This window comes from Oryctolagus cuniculus, chromosome X (assembly GCF_964237555.1).
Source record: "Oryctolagus cuniculus chromosome X, mOryCun1.1, whole genome shotgun sequence".
NCBI lineage: Eukaryota > Metazoa > Chordata > Mammalia > Lagomorpha > Leporidae > Oryctolagus > Oryctolagus cuniculus.
The window spans coordinates 75,149,736-75,175,291 of record NC_091453.1 but is presented as its reverse complement, the minus strand read 5'-3'; the positions used below and the strand labels follow the sequence as shown (position 1 = coordinate 75,175,291).

Below are 25,556 nucleotides of genomic sequence, written 5' to 3'. Positions count from 1 at the left end.
TTTATCATCTAAAAATTGTTAATTTTATTTCCTCTTTATTTTTATCAGAATTTGAAGTATATATTAAGTATTAATGATTCGTTTTGTTGCTGCTTAAGGAACAACTCTTATATTTTGCTATTTGTAATACTAGATTTTTGGTTTCAGAGAGATTATTTTTCTTAAAGAGAATGTTTGTGTCAATAACTTTTAATTATGCTTTTTAAACATAGGCATTTAATTTTCAAAACATCTCCAGAATTTATTTGAACTCTTTTTATATAAGATCTTTTGATAAAATGCATTCTATGAATAACCATAATGATAATAAACAATACTTATGATGGAATAAAAATGTCTCAGTAAAAAAGGGCTAACTTTTTCATATATTTGTGTTTGGTTTTATTTAGAATTTGATCTATAATTTTTGTATGGATTCAAGTTATTTTTCTAATGTTTTGCTATTTGAATTATGCAGCATCATAAAATTAATTAGTCTGCTTAAAATTATTTTCTGTGCTCTGGGTCAGTTTATTTATACTAAAAATTATCTGTTTCTTTCAAAAGCATCTTATTTATAATAATAAAGGTCATAAAATAAGGAAATCCAAAGTCATTGTGTTATAAACCAGAGGTCATAGACTAGTTCCTAAAGCCTCACCAGAATTAATTTGAGTTACCGTTCGGTTAACTAGCCATTTACAAAAGCATTAGCAGTATTAAAAGTACAAAGATATCCTTGTAAAATGATCTTTTAATTACTCAGAATCTTTGTGATACCTAAGTCATAGGTTCATTTGTTTGGTTTCTAATCAAGAACACATGTATAATGTGAGGACTAAAACTGTAAAGCTTTTTAAATAAAGGATGAAATTTGAGGGGGGGGCAATTTCTTGGTCAAGATGGAACAAGCACTAAGCATATAAGGAAAAAACCATGGTAAACTGAATTGCATTAAAAAAAAATACACTACTGCTCATCCAAAAATGCAAAGAAGAAAACAGGAGAGCAAGCCATGGGTTGGAAGAATATGTTCATAGTGTACACACCTAAACATCCACAATAAATTAAAGCCACTGTGCTAAGGGAAGTAAACTGGTCACATAAAGACAAGCACGATGTGATTCCGCTTTGATGAAGTAGCTAATAGCCACTTATAGACAGAAATAGCAGAATGGTGGTTTCCAAATGAAAAAAGCCTTATGAAGAATTGTTGCTTAATGGATATAAAGTTTTAAATATGCAAGATGTATAGTTGAGAGAGCTGATGTACAATGTAGTACCTATAATTAATAATGCAGTATTCTGCATATTAAAATTTGTTAACAGGGTAAATCACATGTTACCTGTTGTGAGAAAATAAAAATCACAAGGGGACACAAAGAAACTTGCGAGATATTGAATATATTATTACTGATTGCGACAGTTACCATATGTATGTATATTTCCAAATTCAACAAATCATATACATTAAGTATGTATAGTTTTTAAAGTTATGTGTATTATAATTCAATAAAAGTGAAAATCAAAGTAAAACAAAACTAGATTTTTAAATGAACAAAGAATTGAACAAGTTTCTGAAAGATATCTAAATAACTAATATACATATGAAAACATACTCATATCATTATACAAGAGGGAAATGCAACGTGAAAACCACAATGAGGAAGTACTATGTACCTAGAGAATGACTAAAATTAAAGAGACTGACAATATCAAGAGTTAGTGAAGATTCTCACTGATTATTGATGGGAGTAAAAAACAGAACAACCACTTTAGAAAAATATTTGGTACTTTCTATTAACATTGATCATAAATATATCTATTCTAGGTCTGAATAATTCAACTCCTGATATATATCCAAAGGAAACAAATACACAGAGCTTCTCTCCCCAAAAAAGATTAATACAAGAAATAACAGCTTTATTCCTAATAGCCAAATACTGGATACAATCTCAGTGATTATCAACAGGAAAATTGGATAAATTGTGGTATATTTAAACAATGGAATATCATATAGTGACAAAAAAGAAGGAACAACTATGCATATAACAATGAATTAAATAATTTTCCGTCTACTCTGCTTATATATTTTTATCCAACATGGCCACACATTGTCCCTGCTATGAATTTCCTGTTTTCTATATCTCTGAGCCCTTTTATGGGTCAGTAGCTCATGTTTGCCCATATAACAGTACACATTCAAACAAACAGGTACCCTCTTATGATGTTTATTTAGTGAGATGATCATGTTAAATTCCTTCTATGGTATCACCCAAATAATAGTGATATTAAATATGTTCCTTTCCTATCTCAACCTTTCCATCTTTTGTTTTTCTTTTACAAAGCACCAGTATTTTAAAATACTGGTCAAAGAGATTTAACAAATAAGGCCAGTGTAAGCAAATAATGAAGGATAGAATCAAAAGGGAGAGAATGATCCTGCGGGGGAAGCAGCACACACAGCAGACTCATAGAATGGCAAATGCCCAAAACAGCACTCCTGCCTCAGAATCAACCCTTGGGACGTTCGGATCTGACTAAAAGGTCCATGAGAGTCTCACAGGCATGAAAAGCCATGACACGGTGGCAAAAAACAATCTAAATGAAAGATCCTGGTGAACAAGACCCCAGCAGAAGGATCAGGCCATCAAGGAGAGAGGCGCCTTTCTCTGAAGGGAGGAAGGAACCTCCACTGTGATACGACCTTGACTAAACAAATTCAGAGTTGGTGAACTCAAGGGCTTCCATAGCCTAGACAGCTCATAGCAAGAGTCTCGGGTGATTGCTGACATCATAAATAAGAGTGCCAATTGTGAAATCAACAACGGGAGTCACTGGGTACATGTTCCCCACGTAGGATCTCTGTCCTTAATGTGTTTAACTATGAAACTCAAAAACAACACTACTAGTCGAACAATACCCTATACCTGGTTCAGTTGTGTGAGTGCAGCCTGTTGAAATCCCTGCTTAGTATATACTAAGTTGATCTTCAGTATATGAAGGTAATTGAAAATAAAACGTGATGAAGGGCGGGATGGGAGAGGGAGTGGGAGAGGGGAGCATTGTGGGTGGGAGGGAAGTTATAGGGGGGAGGAAGCTATTGTAATCCATAAAGCTGTACTTTGGAAATTTATGCTTATTAAATAAAAAAATCCTCTGTAATTCTGAAACACATAGTTATGCATTACTAAATGATGAGGAATGTATCATTAGGAGATTTCATTGTCATGGCAACACAGAATGTACTTACACAGACCTGCATGACATAGGTCAATCACTTGATCTGACTTCCTGATAACAACCAAGAGTCATGGTAAACATAAGCTATATGAGGCTGCTTGGCATGACAGCATACTGTTTTACAGTAATTATTTTTATAAGAAATACACTCTAAAATAATTATAAAAAGTATAGTATTGTGAATTCATAAAGCAGGAAGAGTCTTTTTATTATCATTATTGAGTGTTATGTACTATACATAATAGCATGCGCTGTGCTTTTACATGACTAGAAGCACAACAGGTTTATTTACACCAGCATCACCACAAACCTGTGAGTAATGTGTTGTACTATGACCTTACCATGGCTATAATATCACCAGGCAATAGGAATTTTTCAACTCCGTTACGGTCTTATGAGACCACTGTCATATCCATAGCCCACTAGTAACCCAAATATCGTTTTACAGCACATGACCACATTTCATTGTAAATATAATTAAAACCCCACATTTACATTTACTATGAGCATTTCTACATTGCATTCTATTTGCCAAGCTTGCTCACTTACTGTGTGCTTGCTCTCCATAAACATACACAAGTATATACACATACTTACACGTACACATACCCCACACTAAACATAATCTTCATTAACAATCTTGTGATATAGGAACTACAAGGATACTTCAAAAAGTTCTTGGAAAACAGAATTAAAAGATGTTTATTGTGGTGAAAAAATGTTTAAATCCATGCCCAGTTTTTTTCCATAATGTATGTTTTCCATGAATTTTTGGAATACTTCTCATATTATTGGCCTCATTTCATAGATGAAGCTGAAGTACAGCACAATTAAGAAATGTTCACTTTTGTTTTTTTTTAACCTTTTTAAAGTTCTTATTTGGTGAAGTATTAGGTCTTTTTAGTGTAATGCAAATTTAAAGTAAGTTATCTCAAAAACTAAAAAGAAAAAAAAAAGAAAGGTAGAAGGAAGGAGGAGGGTGGGAGAGAGGAGGGGAGTATCATTATGTTCTCAGAATTCTATCTACAAATCATATTGAATCTGTTAAAAATTAATTAAAATTAAAATAAAAAGGAAAAAAGGAAATATTCCCAAGAGCACGCAGCCAGATGCCTCGGAGTCAGAATATGCACAACTCTACCTTGCTATTCCAAATGCTTCAACCAAAGTGTACAATCAGGCTATTAGGTGTAAGAGATACTCTTTTATGTCTGCAAAAAATTGCTGTGTTTCTTTAAAGCACGGATTTAAAAATCCCAAACTGCCCAAGGTGGTTCAAAATGCCTCGGGGTAACTCCCTCAAGAGGTTTCAACAGGATTTTAAGTAACAGAAACATGGACGCAATCCTTGAATTCTCAAGCTATGGAAACCGGTATTTATTCACAGATATGTTTTTAATACTAGAGAAATCTCCATTGACTATATTCCAAGTGTTCAATTTATATCAATTGTGTTTTCTAATTATATTCTCTCTTTTTTCATTAGCTCAGGATAGACTAACATCCTCTTTGTTCCATTTGTTTGTCACTCACATAGAAAATATTTCTTATGTGATACCAGGTATTCAACAAATATCTGCCAAGTACCTGTAGGTTAGGTATATAAATAGGAAGTGAGACATGTTAGATAACTTAAAGTAAGTTGTTTCTATGAATATACCGGTTACGGAGCATTGCAGCAACCAATTCCCCTCTATGCAGATGATCCATCACCTCTAAAAGTTGGATAATGACCTGTTCAGGAGGAAAAGAAGTCAATGTTTACTATGAAAATCGATACTAAATACCCTACATTTATATTCTTATACATTTCATGACTAGCTGGAAGGCAAAATATATGTCCTGTATCTAATAGTGTTCAAACTACATCTTAAGAAATCGAACTCTTTTTTTAAAATAAGTGAAATAGTCAAAATATATACAAAATTTCAACAGTGAATAGTATTGACTAATAGTAAGTAGTATTGACTAAATTTCATATGGCTTCATTAACTAACAATTATCAATGGAAAATCAACCAAATATATAGAAAGTTAGATTCAACTGAGAATCAGAAGACCTGAGGAGTCTATATGACATTGGGCTAGACAAGAAAAATCAGAAGTGATTAGAAAATGCATGCCCTGTAGCTACAGAGACAGTGGTAATTCCCATGTCACTAGGGGGACTGTGGGCCTCAGAAGCCAGTAGGTATGGCTCGCAACCTGAGAAGTGGTTGTACAAAGTACAGACTAGAAAGACATAATATTTTCAAATCTTAAAGACATAAAGTAGGGGAAAGGAATATTATTTTCTTGACCTTGCATGAAATTTTGATGGTTTCTGTTTTTATGAGAAAATAGCAAGAGAATTTGGGTAAATTGCACTATATGTAATATATTTTTGCTTGTGTAATGTATTTTCATATTGGACAGGTAATGTATATTCTATTCATTTAAAATATACTGGGGAGAAAATGTGTATTTTATTTAAATGTTTATTGCTAATAAAAATCAATATGGTATATAATACATGAACAAAAAGCAATCATGTTTGGGGATGGCACTGTGGCTCAACAGGTTAAGCCACCACTTACAGTATCGGCATCCCATATCATGAGCACTGGTACAAGTCCTGGATGCTCCACTTCTGATCCAGTTACTTGCTAATGAGCCTGTAAGTGGCCCAAGTGCTTGTGCCAGCCACATGGGAGAACCAGATGCAGTTCCAGGCTCTTGACTTTGATCTGGCCTAACCCTGGCCATTGCAGCATTTGGGGAGTGAACCAGGGATGGAAAGTTTCTGTCTCTGTCTCTCTGTCTTTCAAATATGTAAATAAATAAATCTTTTAAAATGTATGCTATAAAGCTATGTCAAGACCAAAAATAATAAAGTAAAATGGAGGAGAGGTTATCCATTGTCCACAGACAATTTTCTGTTCCTTAACTTAAGGAAAATCAGTAAAAGAAGAAAAAAATTTCATTTCTTATATTTTATAACACTAAAGCTGAACAAATAATATATAATTTGTTTATTTGGGGAATATTTTTGTCCTTATAAACCTGTTATTAGAAGTAAAGAAACTGTAAAGCATCTCAAAATCAATTGTTGGATTAACTTTTTCATAAATCATTTTAATGTTCAAAGAATATTGAGATGTTGAAAATGTTAGCTTTGTTTATGCTTCACAACCTTGGGGGAGATGTTGCAAAAGAAATAACAACTGCATTTGGATTACTACTAGGAATCTAGTAACATGAAACTAAATAAGTCAAGCCTTGTTTCACTGTATCTGTCATGGACCTTAGGGGTCTAGACCTCTAAACTAGCTATGCAAACCTTCTCTTAATCCTGCTATTGTTTTCATGTAGCCCTCAACGTGGCAGTGTTGGGTGGCATGGGTACCATCCTTATGAATGATACTATTATCTCACGAGTGCGTTACTTGTAAGGGATGAGTTTAGCCCCCTATAGGTTGCTCTCATTCTCTCACTCTCTCTCTCCTTCCTCTCCATGCCTGCTTCCTTTTCCCCTTCACCTTCTGCTGCTGCAAACAGTCCTTTGCCAGATGCTGGGGCCTTGATGTTAGACTTTTGAGTCAACAGAATTTGAAAAAAAAATTATTTTCATTGTAAATTACCCAGTATCAAGTATATCTGCTACAGCATCACAAACCAATTGATACAGTACTCTCGCTGTGCTGAGATCTCTGACTCTGGGATAATATAACTCAGATTCTCCAGATAATAAACCCTCTGGTCGCCTGAAAACCAAGGAGTGGGCAACTAGACATGGGACTCCAGTCATTTATTATAAAGACCTTCAATGAATAAACTATGTTTTCATGATAAATTCTTGCCATCAGCACAACAGGTACCGCAGAATCTTGAGAAAGCAGAAGTTCTGTGGAAATAATTAGTTACTCTCATGAGTTCAGCAGGAGATATGGAAGTTCTAACTTCCTTTGCTCTAAGTTCAAAATTAGTTTCAACCTTACAACTGCCAGTACTTCCACTTTGATCTCTTTGTGTTACTGAATCATTCCATTCCCTCACTCTTGTTTTAATCAGGGTTGGAAAGGAGAGGACATAAATGCATGTAATCGAATTTATATGGGATCTAACGAAAACCAGTCACAGAATTAAATATATGGATACGTTTATATTATATAAACTTAATGCTGCAATGTACATATTAAAGTTATGTCATGTGAGTATATTTATATATTAAGTATACATATAGATAGATAAAATATATAGTAACCCTGGTTGAAACATGGTAGTGGATTTGAAATAGACAGATTAGAAACCACTTCTGTTGTCAAAGCATGAGAGATAAAGAGCCCTGTCAAGGATTACAGAGATACCCAGAGACAAGTGGGATTTATTGACTGAAATATCACTGACAGATATTAAAAGCATAAGGAGAAATCAAAGATAAATTCATAAAAGACTATTTAGTCAATGAGGTGATATCAAGTGAGACAGAATTTAAATAAAGGTTTCACCTCACCCCAGTTAGAATGGCTATCATTCAAAAATCAAAAAACAATAAATGCTGTGGGAAAAAATGTACCGCAATCCACTGCTGGTGGGAATGTAAACTAGTACAACCATTATACGAGACAGTTTGGAGATTCCTCAGAAAGCTGAAAATAGATCTACCATATGATCCAGCCATTCCACTCCTGGGAATCTACTCAAATGAAATGAATCCAGTATATGAAAGAGTGATCTGTACCCCCATGTTTCTTGCAGCTCAATTCACAATAGCTAAGATATGGAATCAATACAGATGTCCATTGATTGATGACAGGATAAAGAAAAGGTGGTATAAATACATTATGAAATACTACTCAGCCATACAAAGAATAAAATCCTGTGTTTTTACAACAAAAATGGATGCAACAGGAAACCATTGTGCTTAATGAAATAAGCCACTATCAAAAAGATAAATATCATATATTTTCTCTAATATGCGGCAGTTAATATACAATACAAAAAATTTACAGGAATGAAATGGTATTTTAGGATATGATTGTCATTTTTCGCCCCTGTTTACACTCTTGTGGAACTGCAGTCTTCCTACTTTTTACTTGTTGAATATTATTGTTAGTGGTGAATTAAGCCTGTGATGATTAAAATTATGTCTTTGTAAAAACTGATGAAGAGAAAAGAGGGAGGGAGGGGGCTTGGCGGTGAGCAGGGGAATGAAGGAAATGGGGATGTCTTTTTGGAACTGTGCCTATGGAATGCATGAAAACCATTTTCTTTATATTAATTTAAATTTTTAATTTTTTTAAAGATTTATTTTATTTATTTGAAAGATAGAGTTAAAGAGAGAGGTAGAGACAGAGAGAGAGGTCTTCCATCCACTGGTTCACTCCTCAGATGCCTGCAATGGCCAGAGCTGCACCAGGAGCCAGGAGCTTCTTCTGGGTCTCCCATGTGGGTACAGGGGCCCAAGGACTTGGGCTATCTTCCACTGCTTTCCCAGGCCATGGCAGAGAGCTGGATTGGAAGAGGAGCAGCCGGGACTAGAACCTGCGCCCATAGGGGATGCCAGCGCTTCAGGCCAGAGCTTTAACCCACTGTGCCACAGCGCTGGCCCCTTAATTTAAAATTAAAAAAATAAATAACTCAAAAATAAACCATAGTTTTATGTGAACATATATATAAACCACAGGACACATCATACAGTGATAAAAACATACTAACTTGTAACAGATGCACATAACTATGAATATACTAAAATTATGAAATTATCCATTGTAAATTCATGAATTTGATGGTAGATGAAAAATATCAATACAGTTTCCAAAAACTAAAATTAATATAAAAATAAATTCAAAATACCAGTAATTTAAATGAAGACAGTGTAAATATTACTGATTTTTTCTTTTGCCTCAGGCTATAGCGTGGCTCAGCAGGCTACTGAAGCCATCTCATGTATACCCAATGACAGCTTTTTAAATTGATTCCTTTTTAATTGTCAGTGTTCTTTTTAAATACTGGACTTCTGGGACTTTCAGGAATGATTTCAATTCATTCAACATTTTCTCAGAAACATATCTCTTGCAGAGTGGTGGTTACCAGAGGCTAGGAGGACTGCAACAGAAGGGTAAGAAATGGAGAGATATTGGTCAAAGAGTACAAAGTTGCAGGAGGAATAAAATATGAGCTTTAAAAAAGCAAACAACTCTTCATAATATTTCATTAGTAAGTATAATATATAATAGTAAAGTAGTCAATAATAGAATCACAGTATCTACCAACGGTGGCAGAGAGAGTTTTGGTAACAAACCAACAACTCATGACACCTTGGGCTGAAGACTACAGAGAAGACATGCCCAGGTCAGAAGAATTCAGTATGTCATGGCATCAACTGATATAACTCAAATGGAATGGAGGCCGCTGATATGTTAAATGGAGCTTCTAGGAGCAGGCATTTAGCCCTGGCCCAGCCCTGGCCCAGCCCTGGCCATTTGCAGGCATTTAGGGAATGAATCAGCAGATGGGGGCATTCTTGTTCTTTCTATTTCTTTCTCTTTCTCCTTCTAAAATAAATAATTTTAATGGTACTTCTACTGTACTTCATCTTTATTAGGGTTTCCCTGTAAAGTAATGGGCATACAGTTGGTTAAATTCAAATTTCACACAAGCAATGAATAACTTTTAGTATGAAAATGCCCCTAATATTTTATGGAATATCCTTATACTAAAATATTATGTGTTGCTTATCTAAAATTTGAATTTAACTGGGCATCCTGAATTTTTATTCAGGATTTCAAAAATTCAGGATGTCAAAAATTTGTTTTGACAGAACAATTGTTTATTGGACACTAAGACAAAATACAAATGGCCAGTGACAATGGTTACAGAGTTGGGAGACTGAACTTTAGCTTCATGCATTCATTTATAAGAGTGAAGGAAGGTCATCTGAAGGAAAGCAAGAATTCATTTCTCTAATAATTTTTAAAGGATTTATTTTAGAATGGGACACCCAGCGAAAGCATTAGAAGCGACCCAATTCTGTGCGGAAGGTGCAGACCTGCAGCGGGGTACAGCGAGACAATGGAGGACACAGCAACTTGGATCTGGGAAGGGGGTCGCCTGTCCACCCACCCTGGCAAGCCAGCTGAGATCAGACTCCAGGGCCCCCACCGCTGTTGATATAGTGAGAGCTTGGTGAACTGTGTCTTTTTTAATTCAGCAGGATCCGTCAGAACAGCAGGGTGACTGCTCACCCAGAGAGGGGAAGGAAAGGAAAAAAAGGCAGGGCAACTCCCTCTCCCCTCCTCCCTCCAGCAACAGCGACCTGCAGCGAGCAGCGGGAGGGCTGGCACCACTTTTTGGACTGGCCATCCCAGATTGTGTGCACACATCCAAAGATACTTGGGGTCACAATCTTACCAGAGAGAAAAACCCACATACCCCACTGGTATCGAGTCTGGTTGGGAGGACAGGACTCGATCAAGCGGGCTGGAACACATGTGGATAATGGCTCTCAGAGCACCTCAGTCCCCCTGTGGTCAGGAGAGGCTAGTGGGGCAGAGTGGCTCCACGTGCACTCCTTGACCCTGAGAGCACACTCACAAAACACTGTGACTACATCAGAGGAGGCAGGGTGTAACTGGGTTCTGGGCAATCATAGAATGCTGCCATGCACTTTCAGAGCTACTTGATTGCCCAGAACAGCTCATAGCAGAGGGAATATTGCTCACAGGAGGGGCTGGGCATATCACATGTGTGGCTCTTATGGCAGTGTGGATGAGTGCTGAACACACTGGGGACTAACACCTGGGAACTCCTCAGCCTGGAGGAGAAGTAGTTGCACCAATGGAAATGATCAATCCTCTCCATCCAGTTAAGCAGAGGAAAGTTACCATGCCCGACTTCAGTGTTATCCCAGATACTCACCTCATCCTGCAGCTCTAACCAAAACTCCCTGGTCACACCCACCACACACCTCCTGTTATTCACTGAAAGAATAGACATTCCACTAAGTCACAGAGTCATAGTTCAAAGATAAAAAGCCATCAGAGGAAACGAAAAACATTTTACAAATGCCTAAAAATAAATGCAAAAATTCAAGAAACCAGAATAATGAAGAAACTATGACTTCCACAAAGAAGAACAACACAATTCAATCATTTCAATATTAGAATGTGAAGATGAAGAGATTAAGGAAATGTTGGAAATGGAATTCAAAAAAATTAATTATAGGATTACTCACAAGTAATCAGAAGCAAATCAACAAGCTAAAGAAAACCATATATGATATGAATGAAAATTTTCCCCATTAGGGGCTGGCGCTGTGCTGCAATGGGTTGACACCCTGGCCTGAAGCACTGGAATACCATAGGGGCGCCAGTTCTAGTCCTGACTGCTCCTCTTCTGATCCAGCTCTCTGCTGTGGCCTGGGATACCAGTGGAAGATGGCCCAAGTCCTTGGGCCCCTGCACCTGTGTGGGAGACCCGGAGGAAGCTCCTGGCTCCTGGCTTCGGATTGGCACAGCTCCAGCCGTTGTGGCCTTCTGGGGAGTGAAACAGCAGTTGGAAGAACTTTCTCTCTCTCTCTCTCTCCCTCTCCTCTCTCTGTGTAACTCTGACTTTCGAATAAAAAAATAAATCTTTAAAAAAAGAAAAGGGAAACTAACCCACTGTTGGTGGGAATGCAAACTGGTAAAGCCACTATGGAAGTCAGTTTGGAGATTCCTCAGAAATCTGAATATAACCCTACCATTCAACCCAGCCATCCCACTCCTTGGAATTTACCCAAAGGAAATGAAATTGGCAAATAAAAGAGCTGTCTGCACCTTAATGTTTATTGCAGCTCAATTCACAATAGCTAAGACCTGGAACCAACCCAAATGCCCATCAACAGTAGACTGGATAAAGAAATTATGGAACATGTACTCTACAGAATACTATACAGCAGTAAAAACAATGAAACCCGGTCATTTGCAACAAAATGGAGGAATCTGGAAAACATCATGCTGAGTGAATTAAGCCAGCCCAAAGGGACAAATATTATATGTCCTCCCTGATCGGTGACAACTGAGCACCTAAAAGGAAACCTGTTGAAGTGAAATGGACACTATGAGAAACAATGACTTGATCGGTCCTTGCCCTGACTATTGAGGAACAACTTAATACTTTATCCCTTTTAGTATTTTTTTTTGTTCTACTTAATACTATTGGTTTAACTTTTTAATTAACACACAATTATTCTTAGGTGTTTAAATTTTAACTGAAAAGTGATCCCTGTTAAATATAAGAGTGGGAACAAGAGAGGGAGGAGATGTACAATTTGGGACATGCTCAATCAGACTTGCCCCAAACGGTAGTTAGAAACGTGCCAGGGGATTCCGATTCAATCCCATCAAGGTGGCATGTACCAATGCCATCTCACTAGCCAAAGTGAACATTTTCAGTTCAAAATTGATCACACTGATAGGATTAAGAGTCCAAGGGATCACATAAACAAGACTAGTGTCTGCTAATACTAACTGATAGAATAAAAAAGGGAGAGAACAATCCAACATGCGAAGTGGGATACACAGCAGACTCATAGAATGGCAGATGTCCTAAACAGCACTCTGGCCTCAGAATCAGCCCTTAAGGCATTTGGATCTGGCTGAAGAGCCCATGAGAGTATTTTAGGCATGGAAAGCCAAGACACTCTGGCAAAAAAAAAAATAAATAAATAAATAACTGACCTAAATGAAAGATCTCTGTGAGAGAGATCCCACGGGAAAGAATGGGTCATCAAAGAAGGAGGTACCTTTCTCTGAAGGGAGGAGAGAACTTCCACTTTGACTATGACCTTGTCTAAATAAAATTGGAGTTGGCAAACTCAAAAGGCTTCCATAGCCTTGGCAACTCATGACAAGAGCCTAAGGTGATTACTGACGCCATAAACAAGAGTGTCAATTGTTAAATCAACAATAGGAGTCACTGTGCACTTACTCCTCATGTAGGATCTCTGTCCTAAATGTGCTGTACATTGTGATTTAATGCTATAACTAGTACTGAAACAGTATTTTTCACTTTGTGTTTATGTGTGGGTGCAAACTGTTGAAATCTTTACTTAATATGTACTAAATTGATCTTCTGTATATAATGATAATTGAAAATGCATCTTGATGTGAATGGGATGGGAGAGGGAGAGTGAGATGTGATGGTTGCGGGTGGCAGGGAGGTTACAGGGGGGAAAAGCCACTGTAACCCAAAAGATGTACTTTGGAAATTTATATTTATTAAATAAAAGTTTCAAAAAAGAGGTAAGTTTATAGAAATTAGTGCCTACATCAAGAAATTAGAAAGTCACCAAATAAATGAGCTGTAAATGCATCTCAAGGACCTAGAAAAAAAAACAACAACAAACAAAACCACAAACTAGTAGGAGGAAAGAAATAATTAGAATCAAGGAAAAAATAAAATGGAACAACAAAACAATACAAAAGATTAATATAATGAAGAGTTGTTTTTTGAGAATTTAAATAAAATTGACACAGCATTGGAGCAACTAAACAAAAAAAGAGGGAGAAGACCCACATCAACAAAATCAGAGATGAAAAGTGAAACATAACAACACATACCACAGAAATAAAAAGAATCATCAGGAATTACTATGAAGAGCTGTATGCCAACAAATCGGGAAACCTAGAAGAAATGGATAGATTCCTGAATACACACAACCTACCTATACCTAAATTGAGTAATGAAGACAAAGAATACCTAAACAGGCCAATAACTAAGACAGAGATTGAATCAGTAATAAAGATCCTTCCAATAAAGAAAAGCCGAAGTGCCGATGGCTTCACTCTTGAATTCTACCAGACATTTAAAAAGAACTAATTCCAATTCTTTGCAAGCTATTCAAAAACAATTGAAAGGGAGGGAGTCATCTCAAATTCCTTCTATGAAGCATGCATCACCTTAATTCCTAAGCCAAAAAAAGGATATGACAGGGAAAGAACTATAGACCAATATACCTGACGAACATAGACACAAAAATCCTCAAAAAAAATGCTTGCCAATCGAACCCAACAAAACATCAAATAGATCACTCACCAGGACCAAGTGGAATTATCCCTGGTATGTAGGGATGGTTCAACATTTGAATATCAATAAATGTGATAAATCACATTAACAAGAAGACCAAAAACCATAGGATTATAGCAATAGATGCATAGAAAGCATTTGACAAAATTCAGCACCCTTTTATGATAAAAACCTTAAGCAAATTGGGTATAGAAGGAATATTTCTCAACAAAATCAAAGCAATTTATAATAAACCCACAGTCAGCATCTAACTAAATGGGTCAAAACTGGAGGCATTCCCATTAAGACCTAAAGTAGAAAACAAGACCCCTACCTCACATGGTACACAAAAATCCCCTCAAAATGGATCAGATCCCTAAATCTACAATGTGATACAATCAAATTACTAGAGAACACTGGGGAAATCCTACAAGACACTGGCATAGGGAAAGACTTCTTGGAAAAGACCCCAGAAGCACAGACAACCAAAGCCAAAATTAACAAGTGGGATTACATCAAACTGAAAAGCTTCTGCATGGCAAAAGAAGCACTCAACAAAGTGAAGAGGCAACCAACAGAATCAGAGAAAATATTTGCAAACTATGCAACTGACAAAGGATTAATTTCCAAAGTCTATAAAGGGCGCAAGAACCTCAACAACAACAAAACAGACAATCTAGTCGAGAAATGGGCAAAGGACCTCTACAGGCATTTTTCAAGAGAGGAGATCCAAATTGGCCTCCAGACACATGAAAAGATGCTCAGACATCGCTAGCCATCAGAGAAATGCAAATCAAAACCACAATGAGGTTTCACCTCACTTCCTTTAGAATGGCTCACATACAGAATTCAACAAACAATAAATACTAGCAAGGATGCCAGGAGAAGGCTACCTTAATCCACTGTTGGTGGGAATGTAAACTGATACAACCACTATGGAACACAGTATGCAGATACCTCAGAAAGCTGAATATAGACCTACCATATGACCCAGTCATCCCACTCCTGGGAATTTTCCCAAAGGAAATTAAATCAGCATATGAAAGTGTTATCTGTACCCCCATATTCATCTCAGCTCAATTTATAATAGCTAAGATATGGAATCAACCCAGATGTACATCAACTGAACACTGGTTAATGAAATTATACACTGTGTAATACTACACAATAGTAAAAAAATGAAATCTTGTTATTTGCAACAAAATGGATGTTACTGGAAACCATTATACTTAGACAAATAAGCCAGTCACAAAAGGACAAATAACATACAGTCTCTATGATCTGTGGTAACTAATAGGGTACTCAAAACGTAATATATAGGAATGAAACTGACACTTTGAGATGTGATTATTTTGAACATCCCTTGCCTTGACTGTTAGGGAACATTGTTCTTGTTTGTTTATCATTGTTCTTCTTTTTCCTTTGTACTAACTTGTGAACTCTACTTGGTGTAGAGTTAATCTTATGAGTAAGAAATTTAACTGAAAATTGATCTCTGTAAAAAGTAGCAATGGGAAAGGAAGAGGGAGGAGGAAGAAATGTGGGAATATGGGAAGAGGGTGAAGAAGTATCATGTCCCCAAATCTGTATATATTAGGAGCATGGACTTGTATTCCTTAAACAAAATAAATTTTAAAAATACTTACTTTATTTATTTGAAAGGCAGAGTTACAGAGGGATAGACATAGAGAGAAAGAGATCTTGCATCAAGTGGTTCACTCCCTAAATGGCCACAACAGCCAGGCCTGGGTCAGGTTGAAGCCAGAAACCAGGAACTCCATTTGTGTCTCCCACATGGATTCCAGGGACCCAAGCACTTGGATCACTTTCCACTGCCTTCCCAGGCACATTAGCACAGAGCTGGATCAGAAGCAGAGTAGCAGAACTCAAACTAGTGCTTCAGTTTGGGATGCTAGTGTTGCAGGTGGCAGCTCAACCCCCTGCAGCACAATATCAGCCCTACTGCTAATGATTTTTATTACACATTCCCAGCCACTACTCACCTACCATCAAAGGTCATTTACTGTTTTATATATTATATATATTATATATATACAGACATATACATATACATATATATACATATATACACACACACATATATATACACACACACTATATAAAGGCTTTATATCATTGTCAATTAAATATTTCTCTATTCCCTCCTTAATTATAATAAATAATATTATAAATATTATTAAATAAATAATATTAAATAAATAATATTATTAAATAAATAATATTATAAATTATTATAAATAATTGCTAATTATAAAAGGTGGAATTAAAACCTTTGCTTTAAGTTTGCATTTGCAGGAGAAAGAAAGAGTTCAATTGCAAGTGTATAAAACCCCAAGGCATACATTTAGAATTTCCTTTTCTTTTCAAAGTTCAAGACTGGCACTTGAAAAGTCACTGTTCTCCAGACTACAGAAAGAAGGCTGGCAAACCAGCAGAGAACTTCACAGCCCCTGCAGAGATATGGGACCTACCTACCATTGCTACCAGGGCCATTTGCACTTAATTCTCTAGTTACTATATGAAGGACAAAGAATACTTTATATAAGAAGCTTTTGGAGCTGGTATTGTGGCATAGCCAGTAAAGCCACTGCCTGTGACCCTGTGACACCAGCATCCCTATGGGCACCAGTTCAAGGTCTGGCTGCTCTACTTCTGATCCAGCTCCCTGCTAATGGCCTGGGGAAAGCAGCAGAAGATGGCCCAGGTACTTGGGGCCCTGTACACATGTGGAAGACCCAGAAGAAATTTGTGGCTCCTGGCTTTGGCCTTGCTCCATCCTGTCCACTGTGGCCACTTAGGGAGTGAACTGGCAGAGAGAATATCTCTCCCTCTCTCTTTAACTTTGATTTTCAAATAAATAAATATTTTAAAAGAAGTTTTTATGAAAGTGGGTAAATATTAGAAGAAAAAGGGTAGGGAGAAATAAAAGAAAAAGTATTTAAAAAATTTTTCTTCTTGGCCAGCACCACAGCTCAATAGGCTAATCCTCCACCTGCGGCGCCGGCACCCCGGGTTCTAGTCCCGGTCAGAGAGCTGGATTCTCTCCCGGTTGCTCCTCTTCCAGTCCAGCTCTCTGCTGTGGCCCGGGAAGACAGTAGAGGATGGCCCAAGTGCTTGGGCCCTGCACCTGCATGGGAGACCAGGAGAGGCACCTAGCTCCTGGCTTCAGATCAGCCCAATGCACCAGCTGCAGAGGCCATTGTGGGGTGAACCAATGGAAAAAGGAAGACCTTTCTCTCTGTCTGTCTCTCTCACTGTCCACTCTGCCTGTCAAAAAATATTTTTCTTCTTAAAATGTTTGAAAGAAGAGAGAACTATAACAAGGGATCATGAAAATACGTTATCTTTGATAAGCTCCTGAAAGTCATAGATTTCTGCTGTGTCAAGCTTGTGCAATCAACATGGTATCACATTAAAGAAGAGAGGTGTAAGGTACTTCTAACAAGAAATGAGAGACATGAAGAAAAACCTTTAGCAAATCACCTAAGAGACAGAGGCAAAGGCTGCTTCCTCTACTATCACAATTTACAAAACCTATCACAGAGAGGCCTTTGTATATGGTGTGAAGGAAGGGTCTAACTTCATTAGGCCAATCAATTGTTTTAACATAAAAATGAAAATGTACAACATTTTATAAAACAGTGTGTAAAAGGAACCAATTTTGCAGTGACTTCATCTATTCAAATTGCAGTAAACAAAAAAGTAAAAAAAAAAAGGAGCTCAGATGTCACAAAATTCAAAAACAAATGTATGTTAGTCATTGACAACCCAAGTCCTTCATGTACAATGCTAAACAAGCATGACAAAGTGGTTTTGAGCATGCAATCAGAAGGGGACAGGGAGAGAGCCACGGTAAGGCAGACTGATACTGCGAAGACTTATCACAGCTGACACCAATAGAAAGAAGTAAATCAGAATAGGCAGTTAGATGAATATAAGAAGAGTCCAAAATCTGAGCTCATATATTACAGATGTGAACAGTTCTACAAGTCTCCACTGATGCCACTGCATCTAAAACACTCTGCAATAACATTTGTAAAGATGGTTGTGAGAAAGCACAGAAAGGCATTCAACTGCAATACTGAAACTGAAAAATACATTGAGGTCGAGTGGGTAAATTCCACTATTTATGCAAACAGTAATCTAGGATGGCTTATCAAGGATTCAAAAAACTTGAGGGTTTACCTGTTAAAATGATGTGTTAAAATGACCTGTTAAAATCTTCACTGTTTTTCACACATCATTTTCACTTAAAAAGCAAATTCCTTAAAACCATATCAATTCTGCTATTAAAGTCAATGGTTACCATGAATATTAGGAAATTTGGCAACTTAAAATAATAAAAAAATCCTTCCACATTATTGTAGAAACACATTTTAATGAATAAAGTACATTTCAAAGCTTGTTGTCTAAATATTCAGCACTAGTAGAAATAATATAGCAAAGAGTATGAATATTATGATATAATATCTTTTCATCTCATTTCTCTCTCTCTCTCTCTCTCTCTCTCTCTCTCACACACACACACACACACACACACATACCAACTTGTCTCCAAGTAAGCTTGCTTCAGCCTCTCAATCCTATCAATGAAATACTCTAAACTCTCCCTCTGGACACTATTAATCTATAACACCCTGAGTTCTCAAGTAGTATAATGGAATAGAATAGTACAAAGAGCACAGGTTCAAATTCTAACTCGAGCATTGAACTGTGTGGCCCTGAGCACTTAATTTTCATCTATAAAATGGAAACAGAAAAGCATCTACACTTAACATCAATTATAAAATGCTAGCAATACATATGTTACAGCATATTTGCAAAGAACAATGCATTGCATAGAACGTTAGGTACACAAAGTACAGTCAACAGTCACTACCTTCAAAGAACTCAATCTTAAAGTAGTAGACAATAATTAAAATAAAGCATATAAACGCTATGAATAAAGGTATGCATGCCATGAAACACAGAGGATCAACATATTTATCCCCAACAGGTTCATAGAGGACAATTCTCCAGTGTCTTAAAAGAAGTTAGACAAACAAAACAAAGGCTATAATAATATCCTTTGAGGGACAATTAGGGTTAATCCTTGTGGCATGGCATAGTTCTGAATTGGAGGTACCATAATTTGTAAATTCTAAAACACTATATGCATACAATGGAGTGCAAAATCATTGTGAAAGCTCAAATGCCCCTAAATCTCTCCCCCATCCATCAATAAGGCAGCCTAAGACTCCCACAATAAAGATCCATCTCCCAATCATGCCATCATATCCAATTTGAAAATGCAGATCATATCCAAAAATGGAAGCAGATGAAGAGGGAACTAATAGCTACATAATTGTTCAATTAGGATTTCACCTAATCCTTATAACAACTCAACAAGGAAGGTATTACTACCTTCATTTTACAGAAAAAGCAGCAAGGAATTCTCAGGGTTATTCAGTGTACCCAAGGTCATAAATCTTAAGGGGATGATCAGGATTCTATTCTTGAAAACCAGAAGTACAACCAGTAAATTACACTGCTGTCCTACACCAACATGGAAGAAATAGATATTAAGCGGATCAGTCAATCTCTGTATTAGTTTGCTGGTGCTTCCACAACAAAGTATCACAGACTGAGTGCCTCAAAGAACAGAATCAAGGTGTTAACAGGGTTGGTGGAAACCAACCAAAGGCCACTCTCCTTTGCTTGTAGATGACTGCTTTCTCCCAGTATCTTCACATCACCTTCCTTCTGTAAGTAAGCACTACCTCTGAAAATGTGTTTTTTTTTCTTTTTAAAAATGTTTTTATTTATATAAAGGGAATAAATTTCTGCATTTCATATATACAGCTTTAAGAGCAGAATGATGCTTCCTACCCTACCCTCCCTCACTCCCACCCTCCTTCCCCCTTCCTTTCTTATTTTTCTTTTAATTTTTACAAGGACATACTTCCAATTCACTTTATAATCAGAAGCTTAACCATGCACTAAATAAAGAATTCATCAGATAGTAGGTAGAAAGATCACTGATCCTCAAGAGTATAGACAAGGGTTATAAACAATCATCAAATCTCAAACTGTCAATTTTGCTCATATATATTACATTTTTGGGGGACAAACCACTACCACTGGGTGGGTAGAAACCAGAGTCACAAAGTACATGGATCAGTCCCATAAAACAAACAATGGCCTCATCCCAGAACAAAGGTACATCCTGAGAGTAACTGCAGCACAGACATCAAGAACACTACTGTGAATACGAATACAAGTGGCTTTTATGAGAGAAAAGCCTAGTAACTTAAGGCAAAGTCTCTATGGAGATAGAAGCTTGAATCAAACAGACATTGTCTCAAGATTAAAGGATGAATCCACTCTATTCTGTATATAGTACAATTTAACCTCACTAAAAAGGATTTTAGTGTACAATAATGCAGTTACTGCAAAAGCAATGAAATCTCTGAGAAAAAGTCATAGAGGCTATTACCTTTAATTGACTGCAAATAAAATATTATTAAATTAACAGAAACACACAAACCATATGAATCTCAATAGAATTTTCTTTATTTCTGATTATGGCAATTTGATGTTTTTAAAATAATTTTTAACACTAAGGAACATAATGTGAAGGACCATATTGTAAGTATTTTGTGGTTGCCTGCTATTTTTCAATCATCTGTGAATAGAGACATCTATTGTCTAGCTAGTTTTATTGTTTTTCTTTTTAATTCATAATCAATTTCTCATCATGCAGAGATGAGCATGGTCTTAAAGGTTTTTTGAAGTATAAGGAACATAAAACACACCTCTAGGTGGTGGTATTTCAAAATATAAAATATACTTTCTGTGATACCTCACCAGTAGTGTGTCCCATATCACAACATGGCCCAGAGTCATTTGTAAGAATATCATACTTCCTCATTTTCTCCAATTTTTAAGAGTCTGTAGTGTATCCTAGTATATCTTCTCTACTTCAAACAGCTTCTTTCTCATCATATACAGATAAGTCTAGTATACTACTACTTATTATTTGTATTTAGTGGTCCTCATATACCAGCAATTTTTCATTTTCCAGGACTTTTTATACATAATTATCTTTATTTTTGTAAACCTAAACATACTCCTTAGATGCAAGTGCAAGTATTAACTACTTCATTACATTTTCTAGTACAACTAGGGCATCAACAGCTACATCATGAAATATTTACTGCTTTTTATACATTGCATTCATTTAGCCTGTAAATTATAATTATTATATCATATTTTATTATTTGTATAGGTGTGTTACTTTATCTATGAACTTTATTTCCAGTTAATTAAAGTGTTACAAGTATAACAGATTGAGATAGAGTTGGCAGAACCACATGAAGACACACAAAGACCCAAACCAGGAGAACACATAATCTGCCTCTGAGTCTGGAGGAAGAAAATCAAAACATTCTTTATTACTAGTCCTCTGCATAAACAGAAAAATAGAACTAAGGAACTATAGGCCAGACTTTGGAAGTACAGAAGTTAAATAAAAAAAAAAAAGAGAAGTGGTTTTTAAGAAACCCAAAAATTATCCATGAATATGCAAAACGGACTCCTGGTGAAGCTTTTGGAGCTAACTGCAGCAGCTACAGCATCAGGGGTAAGAGGGCTTAGATGACATGAAGAGAGACTAGGTAGAATTTCCATCCCGAAAGCTTACCAATAAGCTGAATTTGATTATCAGATTATTTCATTACATAAAGTCTATGACTCACATAACATGCTCATAACTACAGTATGTATATCAACTAGCCTATACTCATATATGTGATGAACTTCAGAGAATTGGAAAAAGGAAGCCAAGGAGTCATAGGGAATTCAATGTCTAGAGGCCATAATACTAAGGGTTTGGCTTCAGGAGAAGAAAATTCTGTACTTAAGAAGTTCCCCTTCCTGCTCCAAAGAGGAAAGTGTTAGAAGCACTGAAAGGAATCGCTGAGGACAACTGGTTCAACCCATTAACTCTAAGTGTGTTTCATTTTCCCTAGGCTAGGCCAATATCTGGGGCAGTAACTAAGGGTTATTTTTCTTTTTTTAATATAAAACTTTGATTTAATAAGTACAACTTTTGGATTATAGCAGTTCTTCCCCCTATAACAACCCTCCCACCCACAAACCATCCCACCTCCTACTCCCTCTCCCATCCCATTCTTCATTAAGATTCCTTTTTAATTATCATTGAGTACTTCTAAAACAAAATGCTGAGAGAAGTTGGGGCAAAACTCTGATGCCTGATGCTTAAAGTATGTCATGCTATATTAGTTTGTCCCTAGAAAAGACAGCTTCCAAAGGAACAGTCAAACCAATAAAGAACTAAAACAGAATGATTTTGCATCCTCCTGTTATGCCCTGAAAAATAGCAGCAAAGGGAACTCTGGAATATCAAGCTCATCCACATCCCCAGTTCCTCTAATTTTAAAAAGGTCACAGTGAATATTAATAAAGCACTAAGTTAGATTCATTTTATATAATATCAATCTTAAGGTAAGAGCCAGAGAGACCACAGTTGGTCAGATTGCCTATGAAAATAGCACATTTTTATCCTTTGCTAAAATCTTAACACATAAATTTTTTACCATGCAAAGACAAAAATTAGTTATTTTGGGAATTACATTCTAGCTGCATTTTAAATTTTATAGAATATGTCTGAAGATACAATGAGCCAAATGACCATTCATTTTAATTTCATTGACCAAAGTCATTGATAGGTTATTATGTAAACAGCATTAACTCACAGGAAAAAAATCATGACTATTCCAAGGGTAGTTTTGCCTTTACATTATCAATACTAGAAAACTTAAATTTGTCTTATGTAACTATTACATGAAGAATTTGTCATGAATATCTGACTTCAACAATTTCTAAAGCATGTTTACTCAGATTTTTCATTTTAAAAATGTCTCAAAATAGGGTTCAAGATATTCATGGAATGCTTAAAAATAATTGCATTATACTATTCAACCAGTTTTTATTTCTTCTTCCTGTTTGTTCAGAATGAAAAAGAAAAGTCAGCTCCCCTCCATTCAGCTTGCATTAATGTTTAGTATATAAGGTTAACAAACAGTTCCTTCCAAACTGAAGAAGCTCCTCCTGTTTTAAAATATTGGTTCATCATTTTAATGACCTCTGAAAAATCCAGGTGCTTAAGGGACTAACATCAGATGACTGATGTGACTCTCTGTTTGCTCAAGATATGCAAAAATGGCTGCCACACATTTGACAGTGATACTGGGTTTTAAGTATGCAGACAAGAAAATGAGCTGGAGTCCTACTTATAGCCTCCTCCAGAAAGGCTTGATAAGCTCTTCATACTCTTGGAAAGCAGAATGGGGAGAGAAGAGACTCTCAAGTCACGCACACCTAAACTTAAATTCCAGCCTACTCACACATTGGCTGTCTCCCCTAATTTTTCCATTGGTTTTAACTTTAATTAATTTAATTTTTAATTAAATTTTGACATTGGTTTTAATTTCTTCTTCATTTTTTATTTCTTCATTGGTTCTGGGATACCAATGCCTACTTCTTAAGGGGCAGTTGTAAGGCCTGAATCATAATAAAAAATGTTAAACACCTAATTAAGTAGAAAGGTATTAAATATTAGTCTTCTATCTTCTCTTCCTGATTTGAAGTCAACTTTGACTTTTAATATATCTCTATGAAAACTCTTCACAGGTAAATTTTTAACATGTCCAATATTTTATATATTAATTTTCTTTAATCTTAAACTCTCTCAACTGTTGGATCCAACCACAGGCATTCTGGATGTGGCTATTTATCATCTTTAAAAACAAAGAATACTTTGTGTAGTGGGTACTGTCACACAGTAGGTTAAGGAACTGCTTGGGACACAAGCATCCCATGATGAAGTGCTGCTGGAGGATCAGCTATCTTTGGTCCCTGTCACCCCCACGTTGGAAAACCCTGATGGAGCTCCTGGCTCCCAGCTTTGTACTGGATCAGCCCTGGGTGTTGTGGGTGCTTGGGAAGTGAACCAGTGAATGGAAGGTATCTCTCCCTCCAACCCTCCTGTGTGTCACTCTACCTACCTATTTACTTGAGAGGCAGAGTTACAGAGATAGAGAGGAAGAAACAGAGAAAGGTCTTCCATCTACTGTCACTCCCCATATCGCCATGGTGGCCAGAAATGAGCTGATCCAAAGCCAGGAGCTTCTTCCAGGTCTCACACATGGGTGCAGGGACTGAAGCACTTGGTCCATCTTCCACTGCTTTTCCAGACCATAAGCAGAGAGCTGGATCAAAAGAGGACTAGCCAGGACATGAACTGGCACCCATATAGGATGCTAGCACTGCAGGTGGAGGCCTAGCCTACCACGCCACAGTGCCAATCCCCTCAAATAAATAAATCTTTTTTAAAAAGGGAATACTTTGTGATCAAGGTATTTGACTAAATATTTATGTATTATATAAGTTTTATTTTTTTCCATTAAGGGATAAAAAAAGAAAAATTCTTCCATGATGACCCCATGACTTTTTCTGGCTTTGTAATCCCTTAGTTTTTGTTTTCTTAATAATAAATCTGTTATCATTTTTTAATTTTTAAAATATTTCAAATGATACAAAAAAGCAAAAGAATTAAATCAACACACATATATTTAACAATTTTTAATATTTTGTCATATGCACTATGTAAATGTCATCTATACATACAATTTTTCTTGAAAGCAGGCATGGAAATGTTACTATCACATAATGTGGGATTCATGACAAAGATCATGCAGTGAAGAAAGAAGGATATTGCTATAATTCAGTGAAGACATCTATAAATTTCCATATATCAAATAATACGGTACTGCACGTTTTTATGCTACACATGTTATCATCTACATATGACAAAAACATGTAGCATTTGTCTTTCTGTATCTGTTTTTTTATTTAGCATAATGATCTCCATTTCCACCCACTTTGTTGCAAATGTCAAAATTTCATTCTTTATAATCGTTAAGTAATATTCCAGTGTATTTATAATGTATTTTCTTTATCCATTCATCCATTGATGGATGACTGATTCAGAATCTTTGCTATTGTGAACAGTGCTGCTATAAACATGGAAGTGCAGGTGTCTCTCTCATACTACACTGATTTCCTTTGGACATATTTGCAGATGTAAGATACCTTGGTTATACAGATTTATTTTAGTTTTTTGAGAAATCTTCATATTGTTTTCCATAGCGGCTGTACTAATTTGCTTTCCCACCAACAGTGTATTGAGAGTCCCTTCTCTCCACATCCTCACCAGCATTTGCA

General features: G+C 36.3%; 1 protein-coding gene across 8 annotated transcripts in view; it reads right to left on the bottom strand.

The window, feature by feature from the left end:
• KLHL13 (kelch like family member 13) overlaps positions 1-25,556 on the bottom strand; it is a 185,527-nt gene that overhangs the window by 109,174 nt on the left and 50,797 nt on the right. For 3 of the 8 annotated variants that reach the window (XM_008272916.4, XM_070067101.1, XM_070067102.1), the window contains exon 2: positions 4,883-4,956. The exons of the other annotated variants lie outside the window; for them this stretch is intronic. In XM_008272916.4, the coding sequence (XP_008271138.1) occupies positions 4,883-4,932 (50 nt within the window). In that variant the 5' untranslated portion in view covers positions 4,933-4,956. The remainder of the gene's footprint in view (positions 1-4,882; positions 4,957-25,556) is intronic. 8 annotated transcript variants of the gene reach the window in all.